This window comes from Myiozetetes cayanensis, unplaced genomic scaffold (genome assembly GCF_022539395.1).
Source record: "Myiozetetes cayanensis isolate MyiCay16 unplaced genomic scaffold, myiCay2020 scf2-11, whole genome shotgun sequence".
In the NCBI taxonomy this organism is placed as follows: Eukaryota; Metazoa; Chordata; class Aves; order Passeriformes; family Tyrannidae; genus Myiozetetes; species Myiozetetes cayanensis.
In genome coordinates, this window is record NW_026087411.1 from 12590399 (window position 1) to 12609605 (window position 19207).

At 37.6% G+C, this 19207-nt stretch overlaps 1 protein-coding gene across 1 annotated transcript in view; it reads left to right on the forward strand.

Annotated features, from left to right (window-relative positions):
• Window positions 1-19207, forward strand: part of KCNK2 (potassium two pore domain channel subfamily K member 2) — a 130050-nt gene that overhangs the window by 21084 nt on the left and 89759 nt on the right. The window contains exon 2 of the mRNA XM_050315169.1: window positions 1538-1716. Coding sequence (XP_050171126.1) covers window positions 1683-1716 — 34 coding nt within the window. The 5' untranslated portion in view covers window positions 1538-1682. The remainder of the gene's footprint in view (window positions 1-1537; window positions 1717-19207) is intronic.

Here is a 19207-nt window from a genome sequence, read left to right on the forward strand (position 1 = left end):
AGAGCTTTAAGCAAAATATTAACTATTTTTAGAGCTTCTGGTGGAAAGTTGTGAGAGGCAGATATGTGAAACTATTGAAGTGTTATCACAGGGACTCACATATGGTGTTTCTCTCTTTTAAGAGGTTCTGTGAAAATCTTAAGAAATGACATCATAGGACTGGCCATGAGCACTATGGTTTACTGCTATCACATATGCTTCTGTTTCCAGAATCTGGGCCCAGGTTACCAACCTGTGAAATTCATGAGGAAAGTTCGTTATTGATTGAATAAGGGTGGGAATGAGTTATCTGTAACACAGCCTTCAGAAACATGGGGTTTTTCAGATTTTTTTTTTTTGTCTAGAGGAGTTCATCTGTTAGCCATAAAAGAATTAAGAGAATAAATAGTGTACTGGAAACGAAGCATGCACAATTGTTTGGCTACAAATTTAAGACCCAGAGGTCAAGCTAGACTTTCTTTTGCTGATCAAGATATTCCTTGGTTTTTGTATGCATATATTTTCAAATGGATCATAAAATTTAAGGGAGAGATAGTTACATTCATTCTCTTGAACTCTCACTATATCATTTAAAATGATATATCAGAAATTTAAGATTAGGGTTATGACTGCCATATCACCACATTACCTAAAATAGTATACTTTGTCTACTTGGTTAGGTGACTGCTGTGACAATTGTATTTTACAAATATTATGACTAACAGAACAGATTGTCCATGTAAGATTCTTATGTGATATGATTTTCTACAATATGGAATAACTACAACATGTGATTTTCTTTAAAGGAATTCAATGAAAATGTAAACATATGCCTCAAATTAATGACATCTGAGCTTGGCAAATCTGTGTGCAACTGAAGGTAGGGAACTAAATAAATCAGGATCCTTTTTCAAAACGTGTATCAGAGATATTAATAATACCGCAGCCCATGGGGAAGAAGGAGGGATGGGGAAGACAAATTTCTAAACAAATGTTACAGAAAATAAAATCAAACTCTAAAGATTATGTTATTCCCTCCTTAAGATTGATAACTCCTCATCAATTTCCTAATCAATAACTATTGATACAATTGAGAAAATAGCCTATTTTGTGACTGCTCCTTAGGAAACTCATAAATAAGAAAAGAAACTGTAGCAATGTAAATCTTCCTTCTTTAAACAGTGGAACAAATTTTATACTTTGAGGCACACCTGACCCTAAAACATCCTGGGGGTCTTTCAGTGGCAATTAGACTCCATGCTGCATATGTATGTTTCATGTGAATGATGTTTAAGAAAGGAAGAAATAATGGGAACACTAATTTTTATGTACTAATTCAGAGTGAAGAAGCTAAGCTTTAAACCTTCTGGAACATTTCAGGTACAATTATTCAGTCTTTTAAGAGAATCAGGTAATTTTGGTTCAGGCTTGTGAGCACTTCCTTACCTGTTCAATCATCTGTCCTTTGTAAAGCAATATGAAAATTTAGAGAATGATATAAATGCCATATATCATAATTAGCATCTTACTAGTTTACTTTTTTTTTGTGTGCATTTAGTATTTTGGACAGAAGATATGTGTACTTCGGAAGAGAATATGTTATGACGAAATGACTTGTTCAGAAGACTCCGTAAAGACACCAATAAAGGAAATGCTTTACCTTAGAACAAAAGCATGGTGACTTCTGCATATTACATCACCAAATGAGGAACCCACAAGCAAGACATAATTTTTACTGTAAGTATCACTACTAAAGACAAATACTTTACTTAGTTAAGCTTTACACGTTTTAATCAGTTTCCATTACATGTGATGGTGGACTAGAATGTAGAATCAGATTAATTGATGAAGAATTAAATTGGAGAAAATGCCTCAATGACATACATATCCCTTCTAAATAAGGGTGTCTTATTTTAGTTAATGTTAATGGCTTTTTTTTTGAAATGTTGATTTTGTAGTAAGGTCTTTTTAGACAACAGCACTTGTGTATTTATTGAAAATTTGCAATATCTGCAGGATATAATTTGAAAATTAGGTCAGTTGTTCAATATGTTATTCCAGAGAATGCACAAATATCACTTATATACTGTGAATATTTATTTACATATAACAATGTGATGATTAATTTGGAGTTTGGAAATTAAGAAACTGTTGAATAGAATGATCTGTGTCCAAAAACTACCACCTAAAACAATGCTTTCACTTAAATACATTAGTATAAATAGTCCCAACCACAGTCAGATATTAGAAGTCTTTGTGTTTTTATTTGAGAAGTATCAGCACCTATGTAAGTTTTGACTGGAAAGTTCTCTCAGGCCCTGACAAAATCTCAGTCAAAATCTTAGAATGAAAAAATTGGTGCTTCAGTGCTTAGATCACATGAAAGAGGAAAATCTCTTTGCAGATCTCTATTAGACAAGGGACAGGATTTGTGTTATAGGTTTCTGAATTAGAGATGAGTCTTTTAAGCTACCAGGAAGAGGAGCTGGGTTCAGAATATTTCCCTTGCTTATGTGTTGGTCCTTTTTTTTTCCACCCAGAAAAAATTTAGACAATATCTACTTCCTTGCAATGTGATGTATGAGCTTCTTTTTTGTAAGGAGGAATTTTCTCCTCCTCCTTGCTTGTCTGTAGTCCTCACAGAGCATAAGGATAAACATAATCATGAGTAATAGTGTTGGATTTGCCATAAACAATTTACTACCTTCATAATGGAACCTTTAGTGCTATGTAACAGAACTTTATTCTCTGATACAGTTCTGTTGTTGGCAGAGGTTTGTCTCTCCTTTGAATCACTGTCTATTGTTCAACATTTATTAAAGTGAACTAGAATTTGTCTTTGTTTTAGATACTTCATCAAGCTGAAATGATGTTTTCCTAAACATGCTGTTAACTGAAGGACCACTTTTCCTTGAATTAATTGAATCCTTTGTCTTACACTGCTTTTACTGCTTTAAGGTGTGTACAATAGATGAGGATGTTCAGTCTGGAATTATGGATTAGGAAGCCCCAGCCTACTGGTTATTTCTGCTTGTTTTACTTTCTTTCCTTCTCTGTTCCCTCAGACTCATCAATGATTACACACTTTTCACTAGAATTAATTTAACATTGTTTTCTGAAGCAATGTCAGATGCTTTAGATAACTTGCCAACCATCAGCATTACAGCTGAAGAATGAGTAGTTTTGCATCTTTAGGAAGCTGATGAGCTCAATTATCTATTTTTAAATCCTAAAACCAAACACCACCATCACTACCACCAAGTTACTTTCTATCAGTTTTTATCCCATGATTCTAGAGTATGGAAAACAGCTGAGGTAAGTTATACTGAGGTACCAAGATTGCTGTAGTACCCAACTGCAGCTGTTGCATAGCCTGCAGCACCACTACAAAATGATGACAAAATGAAGAATACATTTGCAAAGTTTGAAGGAGACCTCAGGCTGGGAGAATGTAATTACCTAGCTAGAATTTAAGTAAGGCCCCAGGACCACCTGGGAAGGAAGGTGTTGCTCACTGTTAGTAGGGTACCAGGTAGGAATTATATTTAGATTATTTACAACATACAGTAACCTACCATGCAGTCATAATTTAGAATGACAGAATACTAAAGCAAAAAACTCAACTGTGCGAGTAATTTTCAACATAGTAATGAAGCACAATGGAATAGAGCCCTCATGCTATATTATGCAATCTGCATTTTATAAAATGTGTGAATATAAATACAGTTATTGCTGTCTATCAGGGGAAATTGCACCAACTTAATATTTAAAAACAAATAGTCTTTTTTGAAAGTAAAAGGAAAGAAGTAGTAACTCTACTACTTGGGTTAGTAGTAGACCTTGGGTTAGTAGAACATAAGCCTATCTGTGGCACTAAATCTGAAGAGTACATCTCAAAATAGAGTTGCTGCACCATATATTGGAGGAATGTGGGGGTAAATATTAGCCACAAGCTAATATTTAATAACCAAAAAACCCTTCTCATATGAAAACCAAAACATAATTCTAACAAGCCAACAAGATATGATGGGATTTGCTTTGAAGGTTGTGTGTAATGAACATTTAATATGTACATCTTTAGGGTTATTGATGCTATTTTGGTATTTGCATGACAGGTGTTGGCAGAAAAGCCGAAATCTAAAATGAGAAAGGTGAGATAAGAATACAAATAAGGAATAATAGTAAACCGTCTAATAGCACAAACAATAGCACAAATCCTCTTTCTCCAAGGATGCTGGAGAAGCTGAGGTGAAAGTCTTTCAAGAGAATGGAAAGAAAATAATTCTAGTATTTCTAAATGCCTTAGAAATAGGTATGATGTTTGAAAGTGGAGAAGAAAGAGCAGATGGCTGTCCCAGAACTGGGATTCATTGTTTGACTAACTGTTCACCTTCCAAATATTTTTGGAACATCCTTGGTGAGAATTCTACTGTGTTCAAGATTTTGAATTTGATCATACACCAAGTGCAGAAACAAGGGAAAGGTGAAAACTGGCTGGTAGAAGATAATGCATCAAGGTTTGAAAATGATAGAGCGAAAAACCAGAGAAATTAATGTCTAATTCATGTCAAGTATAAAGTAAAAAAACACTGACAAAGCACATTTGAGAATTTGAGAGGCATGATGAGCTTGCTTAGACTTTTCATACTTTTGTGTTAATGTGATTGACATTGATAAGATATACCTTAATTTTCTTGTACATGTAACCACTTCCCATCTAAATTAATCTACAATTAAAAGAGAGGATTTACTTCCTACAACCACTTTTGGAAGAGAAGGGAACCACTCTGTGCTGGTAGGCATTTTCATATAACATTCAACATGGTATAATGCTGAAATCTTCAGTATGATGTGGTAAGCCACAAAATAACATGAAGACAAATACCTTTTTGGCTTCCTTCCACTGTTTTATTTATTACATCCTTTTTTATTTTTGACTGGTAGAGAGGAAAAAAATACATGATTTAAAGTAGCCATGACCACTTTTCAGCAGTTTCATGTTTTGAGACAATACTTGAAACATTATGGTAAATGTATAACTTTGTCCATCTATGATTTTTCGAGTTACTCAAAGAGAGCTCATCTTCCTAAAGGGAGGTCAGAGTGGGTTGGAGAGAGATACTGTTATTCGTGCAGTGTTTCCTGTAAAAATAAAATGCAGGTTCACAGTGAGATGTAATATACCATAGTCCAGGATTCCACAGTATACCTTTGCTGTTTGTTTTCTGTGGTTTTTTGTTGTTGTTGTTGTTTTGTTTTGTTTTGTTTTACCTCTCTCACGTCTCCAGGAGTATAGGCCAGGATCTAAGGATTCCTTTCCTAACTCTTCTGCCTGCACACTTGCAGTAATAGAACTCAACAAAGCTTGAGCAGGATCTGGTTCCCATCAATACAAACAATCCAAAACTTTTGGGTGAAGCTGTTCAGTGTGATTTTTGGAATAAGCACTGCATAAAAATTGCCTATGACTTTTGAGTTTTGGCCTCCTGAATCATTATTGCAATACCACTCTCCTAAATCAAAATCACTAGTAACAGATGCAGAACTTTCCTTCAGTGTTCAGCTTCAGATCTAGTGCTTTGGAAGGGGATGGAGTTCAGCTATTTTGGTCACCGTTTATTCTTTATTAGCACTTAGTGGAGGAAGCAGATGCTCTACTGTCTGTAAATGACTGTAACTATGATAGATGAAATGCTGCCCTGCAGATTTCTAAGGATACAGTGTCAAAACAAGGGTTCTAGTGGTGATACCAAGATGTTACAACCCATTAGTAGAGGCATGATGTTCGTTGTAAATTCTCATCAGGCTGAACAAAGACACTGGACCACATGTCAGGGAACTGTTGTGCTTTATTGTACAGTCACCACAACTCCAGCAACCAGCCCACTGTTTAGATTCAAAATATCTTGGCTGACAAGACCTTAAATTCTACAACAGGTGGAGGTGGCTAACAAGTCCTTAGATTTTGTAGAGTACACTTCAATAAGTCCTCAAGTCCCATAACAAACTTCTCAAAGATTCTGCCTCACAAGGCACAACACAATTCCACAAGCTCCCCATTCCTACATCAAACTTCAGTACAATAGCTGTATTCTGCCCTGGGAATACAGGGAGGAGGGAAATAAAGACAGGAAAGGGAGACAGAGAACAGAATATCACCAGTCCTTAGAACAAAGAGTATCACCAGTCCTTAGATCCTGCGTTGGTCCTGCCACATGGGTGGTCCAGAGCTGGATTTGCAAGACAGAGAAAGCAAAAGAGGAAAAAGAGAGAGAAGGGGCCCAATCCACTTCCTTTTAGACTCAACCTGGTGCACGCCTCTCATATAAAGCAGATTTTTCACTTGTCTTTCACGTAGGCACAACCAGCCCTTTGAGCCCTCCTCCAGGCAGTGAGTCAAAGGGAGGGAGACTGAGGGTGAATCTCAAGATAAGCAGGCTCAGAACAGTGCTGCATCACCTCTGCGGGACCCTCTCCCCTGATCACACCTTTCCTATCTTAACAGTCAGAATGTTTGAGCCAAAACATGCTTATTTCTGGTTCTTTGCACAAGGTGAGTGGCCAAGAGCCAGCAGTGACAAGGCTGCGACACTTGGTGCTCAGTCTGTATGGTCTGGGAAAGAAGAGAGAATAACTGAGTATTAATGCAGGCAAACTAATTCATGTTGTCAGAAAGAGGGTGCCTGGTGACAGAGCTTTCTGCAGAGAGCTTTTTAACTCTTGCCTATCAAACTACACCAAACTGACCTCTGTACAGCCCTGCAGCTTTCCATCCCTGTATATACTTCTAAGAATTGAAGTAATTTTTGTGCTTAGAGTAGAGCAACCCCACCTCAGTAAAATAAGACAAAATTGCAGCAGAATGAGCTCTGGGTTTTTGCTTTAATAATTTTTGCTGAAATGACAATAATTTACAGAGCAACATTAACAAGAAGGGTTTTTTCTTTATTAAACTTTAGTGAAATCAACCCTCCAATAGGAAAATTATCTTTTAATTCTTGAAATAAATCAATTGCATTGCAGGGCCACTGCAATCTAATGTTTTTTATTTTTTTTTTTTTTTTTAAAAACTCATGTTCTGTGTTATGAAACAGTGAAAAAGATTTTAATAATTGTTGTCTAAAATATTCTTTAAGACACGTTCTGCCAGAATCTGAACTCTCAGAACTATAAGGACAGGCTGTTCTTAGGCATAAAAGCAAAAATCCTTTGCCAGTCCATAATGTTTTAATCAGAAATCCATTTTAATGGCTACATTTAGTTCAGAAAAAATGCAAAATTAAAAACAAGACTCAGGATGCATGAACCTACATGAAACAGCAAAACCATTAAATAGCCAACTAGTGAGCTTGAAGCTCATTTTGCAAAATCAAATTTTGCACACTTCTAGTTAAAAAAAAAAAAAATTGAAAGAGAGTATGTTTTTAAAAAGAAAAATAACCTAACTTCTGTGCTCCATAATGTCTAAAATGCTTTACCTAATGTCTGAGTTAAATGAAAGACATTTTTACCCCTATCTAGCATGCATAATAAATACCAAGCTCGATGGAGTACCTCTTTTGTCCTTAAATTGAAGCTAAAACTGCGGAGCTTCATTATTTTCCTGGAAGAATAGTCCTTTTGTAGCAGACAATTTGGCATGTGGCCAGGGGCTGCAAAGTAGCACTTTTAGGCAGCTTTCGAGTTTTAAGTGTGAAGTCACATCTTTGATTCTGGCTTATGAGACGGATTTGCAAACAAGTAACAATGACAAAAGTCTACCTTGAAGTCTGCTTCCAGCAGGCAAGAAACTGTGTTCTAGAAACGTGCTGTCTATGTAGGGCTTTGTTCAAATGTGAGGCCACTGTGCTGGTGACAGTTTTAGTACCAGAAAGAATGAACAGCAAAGGTGAGTCCCTGTAAGGCTGGTTCATACGCTCTGCCTGTTTTGGGTAAAAATTAAGATCTTTTAAATATACTGTTTTGATGTTAAACAAATTATTTAATACATTTACAAGATCCCATAAACATCACTTTTCATCTGAATGAGAAAACTTCTTTTAAATATGTTAAAAATTGAGTATCAAGAAGAATCAGCAGTTGTTTTCATTGCTACAGGTTATTTGTCTTGGAATCAATAGCCAAAAGAATTGTGATCACCTGGGAATTAAATATATGTTAGTAAAATAGTAGTCATCAAATACAACAGGTTTGAGTTTTGGGTCTAATTAAAGGCTATTAGTGTCATCTGGAGTGTCCTTATTCAGAGGATTTTCTGTGAGATCAGTAGATCCTGTATCACTTGTTTAAACATTAACATGACTTCTATTACATGATGAATGCCTGTTGCTGGTTCCATGTAACAAACCCCCCACTACTTATTTTTAATTTTGAGGCTGCATATAAAAACAATTTAAAAGCCCCAAATATAACCTAACATCTCTTTGCATCTTGGTTAAGTTTTTGTCTTAGTCTTGGATTCTTCACAAGTTAAAACAGTCAATTATTTAAGAGCTTGCTGTCAAAATAGGAAACCGTTTTATTTACTTTGGGATCAGAATTTAGATTATAATAAGATGTTTTTAATGATGATATTGGTGAGAAGAGAAGCCCAGAAAAGAATTAACATTTTTTCTGCTAAATGAATTAGTAGTTTTGGTGGTGGTTGTACTGGAACAATGTATTTGACAGACAGATCAGCTGGAAAGCAACTTATGGGAGCTTAAAACCTCACTTTTTCCTGTTACCTGAGAATAGAAGTCTCCATATATAAAATCAGTGGAATTCTATAATAACATAACAGTTCATAATTGATTGATAAATAGAAGATACTCTGCCAATCCTATGTTCTAAGACAAAATAGCTTGCTTATTTCTGTATTTAAGATGGAGCGAGCCTTGCACCAAAGCTGAAAAAAACACTTTCATTTCTTATGTTTGTAATAAAAGTATTAAATGTAGATTATTTAAGAGAAAAATTACTTTGGCTTATTCTCTCCCTCGCAGATTTGGAGTAATATATACTGTATCATGTTATAAGATGAATGTCTATTAATACTAGAAAAAAAAGTTTCTTAATAGTCATTTGAATAATGGAGGGTTGCTTGCTGAACTGCTTATTTGAAAACTCATTGAGCTGCACAGTAATCATAGAATCTCCAGTTTTATTATCTTTTTTGTCACTGAGAAATGCTTGCTGTTTTGTTGTTCTGTTTTCATTTCCATCATGTTCCAAACCAGAAATGTATCACTGTCTAAAAAATATGTTGGTAGGTAATAGACAAAGGCAGGTGAAAGGTCAAATCCCCTGCAAACTGGCAAAACACATAATTTAAATTTACATAGAAAGCACATTAGGTGACCAGAGATAAACAATGTGTGGGTTGTAGCATAATTTATAAAATAAAGAATGTTGTCATTAAGGCTGCCTGGGACTGTAGCAGTCATGAATAAGGCAAAATTTGCATTGACTTGCCTTTAGATATGTGCTGGGTTCTTGTTTGGTTGAGGTAAGGGCATTTGTTTGGATTTTCTCTGCTGTATGTAATACCTCTTTCACTTGTTCCCACTCTTGACAAAAACATGCGTACAAAACAAAACCTCCTCACTGGGATACACACCTACATAATGATTTTAACTTGCTAATATTCCCCCAAATAGATCTTTCAATTTTCCCACCTACCATTTGCTTTGTATTTGCTCACAAAACGGCTGAGTGTATTGTGAGCACTTACATACATACAGGAAAGTGAGTAGAATGGTAAAGCAAGTGCTGGCACCATGCTATGTTTTCTCAGACTTGTAACTTGACCTCTAAAAGGTCTCTAAAGAGTTTGCTGCAGGATCCCTTCAAAGTCTTGTTCTGCCCCCATGCCTTGGTTGACAAGGATGGCTTCAGAAGTGTTACCATCACACTGGAAGTGGCAGGAGGGATGCAGGGCCTGTAACAGAAGTTAGTTGATCTTTGTCACATGGAAGACAGGAGCTCAGATCATATTCCCAACTACAAACCTATGGCTTGAAGTTCTGCAGCCTCCACAGCTCTGAAATCTTCATCCCCTTTTTGGAGTGCTTTCATGGTGTAAGTCAGTGAGGCCATGCCAGCTGTTGGTTCTGCCAACACACATAGAGCAGAAGAGATCTGCCTTCAGCCCCAGTGTTCCTCTCACCTGGACAAGATAGAACCTTGAACACATTTGAATGAGATTGTATCTGGCTATTACAATACCAGTGCTGCCCAAACTGCTTCTGGCCAACTGTCCAGTAGAAAGGCAGGAAGGCCATCTGTAGTGTGCACGTTACTGGCTGAGTCAAGTCAAATTTGCAGGTTGAGGGAGGTGATTCTGCCCCTCTACTCCACTCTTGTGAGACTCCACCTGGAGTACTGCATCCAGCTCTGGGGCCCTCAACACAAGAAGGACATTGGCCTATTGCAGAAAGTCCACAGGAGGCCATCAAGTTGATTAGGGGGACTGAGCACCTCTCCTATGACTACAGACTAAGAGAATTGGGATTTTTCAGTCTGGAAAAGAGAAGGTTTTGGAATCACCTAATTGTGGCCTTCCAGTACCTGAAGGGAAACTACAAGGAAGATGGAGAGAGGCTTTTTACAAGGGCATGTAGTGACAGGACAAGGGAAAATGGCTTCAAACTGAAAGAGAGTAGATTTAGATTAGATATTAGGAAGAAATTCTTTACTGTGGGGATGGTGAGACACTGAAACAGGTTGCCCAGAGAAGTGGTGGATGCCTTATTCCTGGAAGTGTTTGAGGCCAGGCTGAATGGAGCTCTGAGCAACCTGGTCTAGTGGGAGTGTCCCTGCCCATGGCAGGATAGTTGGATCTTTAAGATCCCTTCCAACCCAGACCATTCTGTGATTCTATAGAATACTTAAATGATATCTACTCCTAATTCACCTAGGAAAGGGTTTCTAAACTTTTCTTGAGACCTTTTGCAGAATGCTGTGGTGCTTCAGATAACAAGACTACTTTCAAATGTTATTGTAAATATTGTAAGGAATTTTGAAGACCATTGGTCAAGAAGAGTATAAAAAACACAGCTGCATAAATAATCTGGTCTGGGACTGAAATGGAAAGATGTATATACAGAAATAACATGATGAAAAATGATAGGTATGATCATACTTTTGCTTTAATTGGGAAAATCCTTGTAAAGGATAAACTGTAGGAGACTGAAAGTAAAATCCTATTAATGTATGAGTCATTGCTGCTTGGGTTTGATGACCTCCGGAATGTAATTTCCTATAAACAGAACAGTTGCAAGAAAATGGCAGAGAAGGGCCTCGCTGAGGAGCTCTGCTGATGTAGCTCAGCCCTGTAGTCTGTATTTCAGATTATGACCTGTCAGCAAACAGAAAGGCAAGGCACTCAGAAGGTGCTGCATGCTACTGTTTTCCCTTGTACTTTGTGTGTGCTGCTTGGAGTTGAGTCCTTTTTGAGACTGTGGCAGTTGCTACTTAACGGGACAGCTATGGCTTTACGATGGCTCTGTGAGTTACTGAGAAATGGCCAGCTCTCCACCACTGCAATAAACGCCAACCTAAAGCATATGATACAAAAGTGAAGTTAAATGCAAACCTGAATTGAAATCAATACTGAAACTCAGTGAAACCAGTGTTTCACTGCAGATATTTAACCAGACAGTTTATGTTTGTCGTTGCCTGGGCACTGCAAATGTAATGCGTTGCCATTTGCCTGTTCTACAATTGTTCTGGGAATCTCTTATTTAGCTCCTAGAGCTGCTGTTTGGTTCTCTTGCTAAATAAATTCAACCTGATATTTAAAAATCCAAAAGAAGCTGATCTATAACTTGTGCTTTTTTATCAAGAGCAATAAAAGAATAATTTAATGAACAAGGAATTGGTAGCAATGGTATACTTCTGGTGTTCTTAAAAAGAATATACAACATATATAAAAACTGCATCTCAAAAGCCTATGCTTCATGTGGATAAGAAGTAAGATCCTTGGAGACAAGAATCTATATGTTACTGATCTTGCAAAATACACATTTCTTGTCATTTTTATACTTCATTTCATTAATCTTGTCTTCATACAGACTGTGAGGAGGCTGGGATACTTATATTCAAGAATCTATTTCAGGTTTCTATTCATCTGAGATAAGTATCCAGTAGAAGGGGACATCACCATGAAAACTCACCTGGACTGCTATTGTATGGTAAAAAGAAGGCACACAGATGAGGAATCAAGTTTTGTATAGAAGTTTTCTGTAAGTTACAGATGCTGTTATTTTCATAGAAGACTACCTGTGCAAGGAAGAGAACAACATCTCCACAAGTGCAAAGCCATGGAGTAGGGTGGCTTAAAAGATCAAATTTAAATGGTGGATATAAAATATCTTTCAACAGGAAAGAAAAATGCTTCTATATCCAGGAAACATACTTGTCAACAGGCTTTGCCAAAGTATTTGGAATTCTTAGTAAACCATAAAACCCCTACCAGGTATCGTTTTTAGCTGTGAGTGGAGAACAGCTTCTTCACAAAAACCTCAAGTATATTTAAAGGGCTGGAGAGACAGAACTGTAAAGGGACAGTTAAAGCAGAACAGTGGATGCATCCAGCTGTCTGACTTGAGAGTGTGCTGTAAAGAAGTCTTTGTGACAGATCTCTAGGTAAAAAATCATCAGCTCTTAAGCAGAGGATCGTTCCTTGCACAGGTTGGCAGTCCTCAGAGTTAAAAACGGGGGAAAGTCTACTGTCTTCCCTACTCAGCTCCCAGAAGTCCCTTCAAAATACTCCAGCTAGGTAGGCATTTGTCCGGCAACCTCTGTTTTGTCTTCTCAAAAATGTATTCACTGCTCCATGGGGCACTGTGCACTTTTAATTTTAAGCTAACATTTAAATGTGCATCATAGCTCTGTTTCCCATAAACTGTGGGAAAAATGATGGGATGGGAACTTTGCCTTTACTGAGTTTATTCAACATTGCAGAGTGCCTTACCCATGCACAGTTTTTCTACATGGATGTAATTAATACCCTGTACTATGGTACTATGTACCATGGGTGTCTATTTACACCTTTGCAGAGGTAGCATATAGGGATGTATGGCACTCATGAAAGACTGATGCCCTCATCCTGATTGATGGCAGACAGAACAAGACAGCAGGAATGCACATCTGCCTTAGAGGGGACAAGTCTGTATTTCTATTCTTTGCTACCATGAGTTGGAGATGGTGAGAAATTTTTTTGAGGTGTATTAAAATGTCTTTGATGACTGAAGCCAGTTCTTCAAGAAAAAAAGTTTGCTCACAGGAAAGCACCAGTTAAACTGAAACTTCCCATGGGAACCTGCATTTCAGCTCCACATGAACATAATAGTGCAACTACTTGATACTGTCGGTCTAGTTAAGGTGCTGGATAAAGCAGATTGATAGTATCTCTTGACTATTCAATATTCCAGGTGAGGGTCCTGACCTGCAGTTTAATGTGGGATGTGTGAGGATCTTTTAATTCTTAACAACAAAAGCAAAATATTATTTAAAAAATTTTATTCTCACAATATGTGGAAGAGAGCATTCATATGTGTGGGAAATCCATCTTCTGACTACCTGACTACCTGCCCAGGCAGTGCACGCTCTTCCATCTTAGTTTAGCTTCAACAGTTGCTTTTTTTTTATTTCCTCCTCCTCAACATATAAGTCATATCAGCCTCTGATGCCCCTTGATGAAACTAGGAAAAGGTATTTATACAAAGTAAGATGAAAAACTCATAACAACAGAGAAAATGGAGACAGAAAAATCCTGGAAAGAAAACATTCAGATAACCGAGCAATTCCCAGTCAGCCCATGCCCACTCTTTTGTTGCATTTTCCTGGCTCTATCCACAAATATATATTTTGTTCCCTGTGGCTGCTTCAGAAAGGGTTGTCCTCCTATTCACTATGACATTTTTTTCTATTTCACATGGGAACAAGCACAGCCTCTTCTGCTATTTCCAAACATACTATAAACAGTAGTATATTGTAGGGGAAAGTAACCTTGCTAACATATGCAAATATCAGAGAAGAATGTGAGGATTAAATTAGAAAGGGTAAAAAAGGGTTAGTAATATGAAGAAGTAGAAAAATCAGAAGAAGGGTGTTCCACTTCTTTTTAAATCTGTCTTTAAATTATTTACTTGGCACGTTGACAGCTCACAATTTAAATTTTTTCATTCATCTTAATATTTAATCACAGTTTTTAATTATACTAGTAACTTGGGGCTAGTTCTTAACTCAGCAATAGCTTCATCTTCTATTAATAAATGGCACATATCCTTGGCTTTGACATTTACTTGCTGTGAGTGTTTTGGCTTTGGTAGAACATGCAGTCCAGGATACCATTATTGCATTTTAAGTCTCAAATCTTTTTTAGTTATCAGTACAGTGTTTCACCCTGATGATGATAACTTAGCATAAAAATGTTTGATCTTCACTGTGGTTCTTAATGCTACTCTTGCCAAAATTACAGGAGACCAGAGAACAATTATTTAAAAAAAAAAAATCCTATTACAAAAGACATTTTTCCACGTAATTTTTCTTCTCCTTGATCTGGAGAAGAGACAGTCTAGTACCTGAGAACTGTGGGTTGTAGGAATGTTATATCTCCATGTGTGGCTGGCAGGGTTTGGGATGAAGGTTTTGGGTTGCTTTTTTTTTTTTTTTTTTTGACCTGCACACCAAGTGAACTCCCTTGGTGGGGTTATAGTGCTCATGTGGGCTGCATTGGTTTGGAGGCTGCTGGGGACTGTGAGCCAATGGGCATGAATTTGTCTGGGATGCAGAGGCCATCCAGCCCAAATCCACAAGGGAACAGTAAAAGATGTGGGACTTGCTGAGCTATCTACTCTCCCCACAGCTCTCTGAAACCTATGTGGCTCTATGTGAAGACTAGAGAATGTGGTTTATGGATTCAGGAAAGTTGACCATCTTTCCGCTGAGACTCTGAGACCAAACTCCTGTTTTTGCAGGCACCATGTCAGATAAATCTTTTTTATAAACTGACCACCCTCTATTTTACAATGTTAGGTTTTTGTTCTCATCCTCCTTATTGGGAGATTGCTGCAGAAGTTGGCTTTTGAGTTTTTTGTGACATCCAGCCAAAATTTATTCGCAGAACGGTTCTGGTTTTGTTGCCAGCATGGTTCCTTAGCTCAAAAAAGACTCTTTGATTGATCTACACACAGCAATCAGATGTCTTCTCAGCCTTCATTTTGCCAGACTAAGTGAGCTGAGCTCTTCACATTTCCTCAAACATAATTCATTTAGAAGTCTTTACTGTTCCTCTTTTGATTAATTTTTGTGGATCACCAGTGACTAGAACTACGTGTACTTTTCCCACTGACAGTTTACCAGGGCTCGTGAGCTGACATGCAGCACTCTGATAGCACTTGCTGGCCAAACCCCATCTCCTAGGTATTGTTGATACTAGCAAAAATAATCAGTTTAAACAAAATGATGGGTTTAACAGGCCTTCTAATAAATTTGGTTTAAACAGAGTGGAGGAGTGGAGCTTATTATATTCATATTGTGGTAACACAGGATCGAGAACCAGCAAGCAGGGGCCTACATGAGTGGTGCTATTCATAGGTGCAGCTGAAAGGATCAGTACTGCAAATGTGTGATGTTTGGTGGCTTTCTGCTCAGGGGCCTGTCCATTTTGTGTTCCATTCGTAATGTGCTGACTTTCCCCTTCACTTACTGGAGACTTACTGCTCATAAGAATTTCTTTCTTGTCACCTGTAGCCACAAAGCTTATCTTAGACTCAGGTTGAAGCAAGAGTTTAAGCATAATTGGATCCTGAATAGTCTTAGGCAGAAGTATGACATTTCCTGTGTGATATATTGCTTTGAATCAGAACAGATCAACATCAAGAGGGAGAAGCATCAGCTACCCTCTGTCACAAGCTTTGCTGTTACATATCCCCAATATGTATTTGTTAGTTTATCTGTTAACCATTAGAAAGATGCATCATGGTTACAAGATCCAACCCAGGCACTTGCATTAATTACCACTAAGAGCACTCTGGTATCTGAAAAAGAAACAGGAAAAGAAACAAGCATTCAGCCTTAGAATGCATGCAAAAGGAAATGTGGAGGATGAAAGACGTGGAATAGCAAACAGCTAAGAACTACAGCTCTTGTGTCTGGGGTTCTCACAAAATCTGTCAGGCAGAGGGATTGAAGGAATATTTTGCCCCTTCAAAAAGAAAAGGTTCTAAAGAGAAAGGAGAGCAAGATCTAGATACTCTTTCTCTTTTTTTTTTTTTCTACTAACCTCAGGCCAGAGGCAGTGGATGTTATTTAATAACCCACAATTAAAGACAAGCTGTCTAATTACCAGTTTGTACTAAAAAAAAAAAAAAAAAGTTACACTCCTTGTAAGAATGAAATTATAAGAGGATTAATTGCAAGTGAAAGACCCAAAAGAGAAATTTATTTAATATTGTAAAAAAAAGACTATGATTTTTGCTGTTTATGGGATCCTAATTTTGAGATCAGACTGCAGTAGAAAGGCCAAAACTGAGAGAGAAACATCATATGAGATTCTGAGTTACATTTAGAAACAGCTGTGTTAGTAGGCCAGGCTGGAGAACACTTTTGTATGAGAATGTAAGTTTTAGAAAGAAAAGATGTAATGGTACAGAAACAAGTCTCAGAAAAAAATTTTTTTGACAAAACAAAAAACTTCAGCAATTCAGTTCTCACATGGAGTGAATTTACAAGAAGTAACGTGAAATGTCTGGCCTTTGATAGAGTACTACTTTTTTATCAAGAAAAAAAGTTACCTGTGGAAAGCTGTAGCTAAAATGAAATTAAGTATAAGTATTCTGCGCAGTGGTTTTTTTGTGGAAATTGCTCAAATAGAGCAATTTCAAATGACTGAAATACATCCTTGAACATGAATGGTATTGTTGCTTATAAATTGGATATTGATACCCAGGTCAATATGAAACCTTAAGTCAATTTGAACACAAACAAAGAAGCCCAGGTTGTGCAGTGACAGAGTCAGTTCCATAACAGCTGTATACAAATGAAATGTAATTGCAAAGCAGTCTCTTGAAAACATAGAGTTTTACTTATTATTGAGGGAGACAGAAGCTGGAAATGCATGTGGTACTTCTCACAGAGAGACTGTATAAGCTAGGAGGCCTGAAGCACTTGGAGATAGGAAGAAAAACAGAGTAAAAAATTTCAAACTAAATTAAGATATAGACAGCAATGGAAAAATTAGGAGGGAAATTTCACCAAAAAAAAGTAAGAAAAGAAAAAAATTAAAATAGTTATTACAGTTGTAAAAGAACAGTGAGGAAAACATAGAACAAAAATCACATGTATTTAAACACGTGCATGATGAAAGAAACTTTCTATCCATGATCGTGACATCCATTATATGTTTTGGAGATTTTAGAAACAAATGTCCATTACAAAGGGAAAAAATGGCCCAGTTCTCTCAGCAAACATTTACAACACAAAGAGCTAAACTACAGCCTGTTAAAAATTTATTGTCCACAGGGAACTCCTTATATAATGTTCTCAAGTCACTGTTTTTCTAGATCCCTTTGATAAAAATGGACATAACAGCACTTTTTCACCTCAAAGAATTAATGAAATAATGAGCACTTCACAATGTATAACATATATATATATATACGCTATTGTAATGAGGCCAGTATACACATCTTACCTAGCTAAACTTGGTAGTCTGTACTAGAGAGAAAATTTGTGCTAAGAACTAAAGGAATAAGTCACTTTGAATAATTGGCATGCCCTAAATTCTGAATTCACATGTGACTGTGTTTTGTCTTGTTTCATACACTGATTCTGAACATAATGGGTAAGTGGTTTCCATTGTAGTCCCACTTTATACAAACTCAAGGTGTGTACACTTTTTTCCAAGTATTTTTTTTTTTAGTGTTTGTCTTTTGTGCTTTCCTGCAGCTTTCTGAGAGCTGTGCTCTGCTGAACACCCATGGAAACTTCTTAAGTGGGTAGGCTACTTCTGTGTCATGGTTTGTGGGAGTCCTTCCCACTTCCCTGGGCTCAGAAGCAGATGAAGGCTGTCACTACTGTACTGGGGCTGGACCCAGGTGTGCATCAATCCCTTGTCCTTGCACCTCTAAGACCCAACTCTCATGCCAAGTAAAACTTAAGCCCAGGGCCTGAGCATGAGCCATGGCATGTTGTAGCTGGGCGTTGGTCTGAACGCTCTGTGGAGCAGGACCCTGGGGCATGCCAAGGCATGCATGGGAACATGAATATAGACACAGCCATAGATAATGTGAGAACTGAATGCTGTAACTTTTTAGGCTTCCTTTGAAGTTGATGGGAATTTGCCTGAATATGGTACACATAAAAGTATTCCATTTTGGCCTGTTAGGACACGGGTGCCAGTAGAAAATGCTCTATTGCTGAAATCATAAGCAGCTAGCTAAATATTTGGGGCTTAAGAATTCTCCGCCCAATGGCTTGTTGGTTGAGGCATTCACAAGGAGGTAAAAGATGTAGCCTAGATCTCCTGTGCTGTTTCCAGAGTGGATGTCTCAGCTACTGACTTGCACCAAGTGCTGCCTTTGTTCTCTCCCTTTCCTCCCTCTCACCATTTTTACTCCATCCTTGTCAAGTACTTTAAAAAACCCACCAAAACAACATGTGGAATCTGAAGTGTGGACAGTTCCTCCCTTGAGAGATTTAAATCCTAGACCACGTCAGGGGTTAGTACACTTCCTTTTCTTAGCGTTGCTCAGTGCCTAGCTGATAGCGGTTCCAGGGAGACCACTATGAGTTCCTCTTGTCCCTCTCATGAGTGACTGACTTGCCCCATACAGGGAACTCAGACTCTAACGTTTATCTGCATCTACTGTGCTTGGTCTTGTTTATCTCACCAGAGATAATGACCAAAGTTTGGTTGACTTTATTTAGCAATGCAAATAAAATGTATTGCATCAATACACACTAACTGATGAGATGTGAATCTTGACTGGAAGGATACCCTTGGCCTCCCATATTGGAAGCAGCAGGACCATGTAATTCCTTTCACAAGCTGGTGACCCTCCAGTCTCCAGCTTGACATTATATGTTCTATGGTATCAAGCAAATACGGGTGTAAAGAACATAAAGTCACAGACTTTGCTACTGCAGCATCTGGTATGTCAGTATGTCTGTAGTGAGAAGCCTGAGGAACCCTTACGGTGACACAGGGAGTCCCATGCTGCAGGTCAGGAAGTCACACATT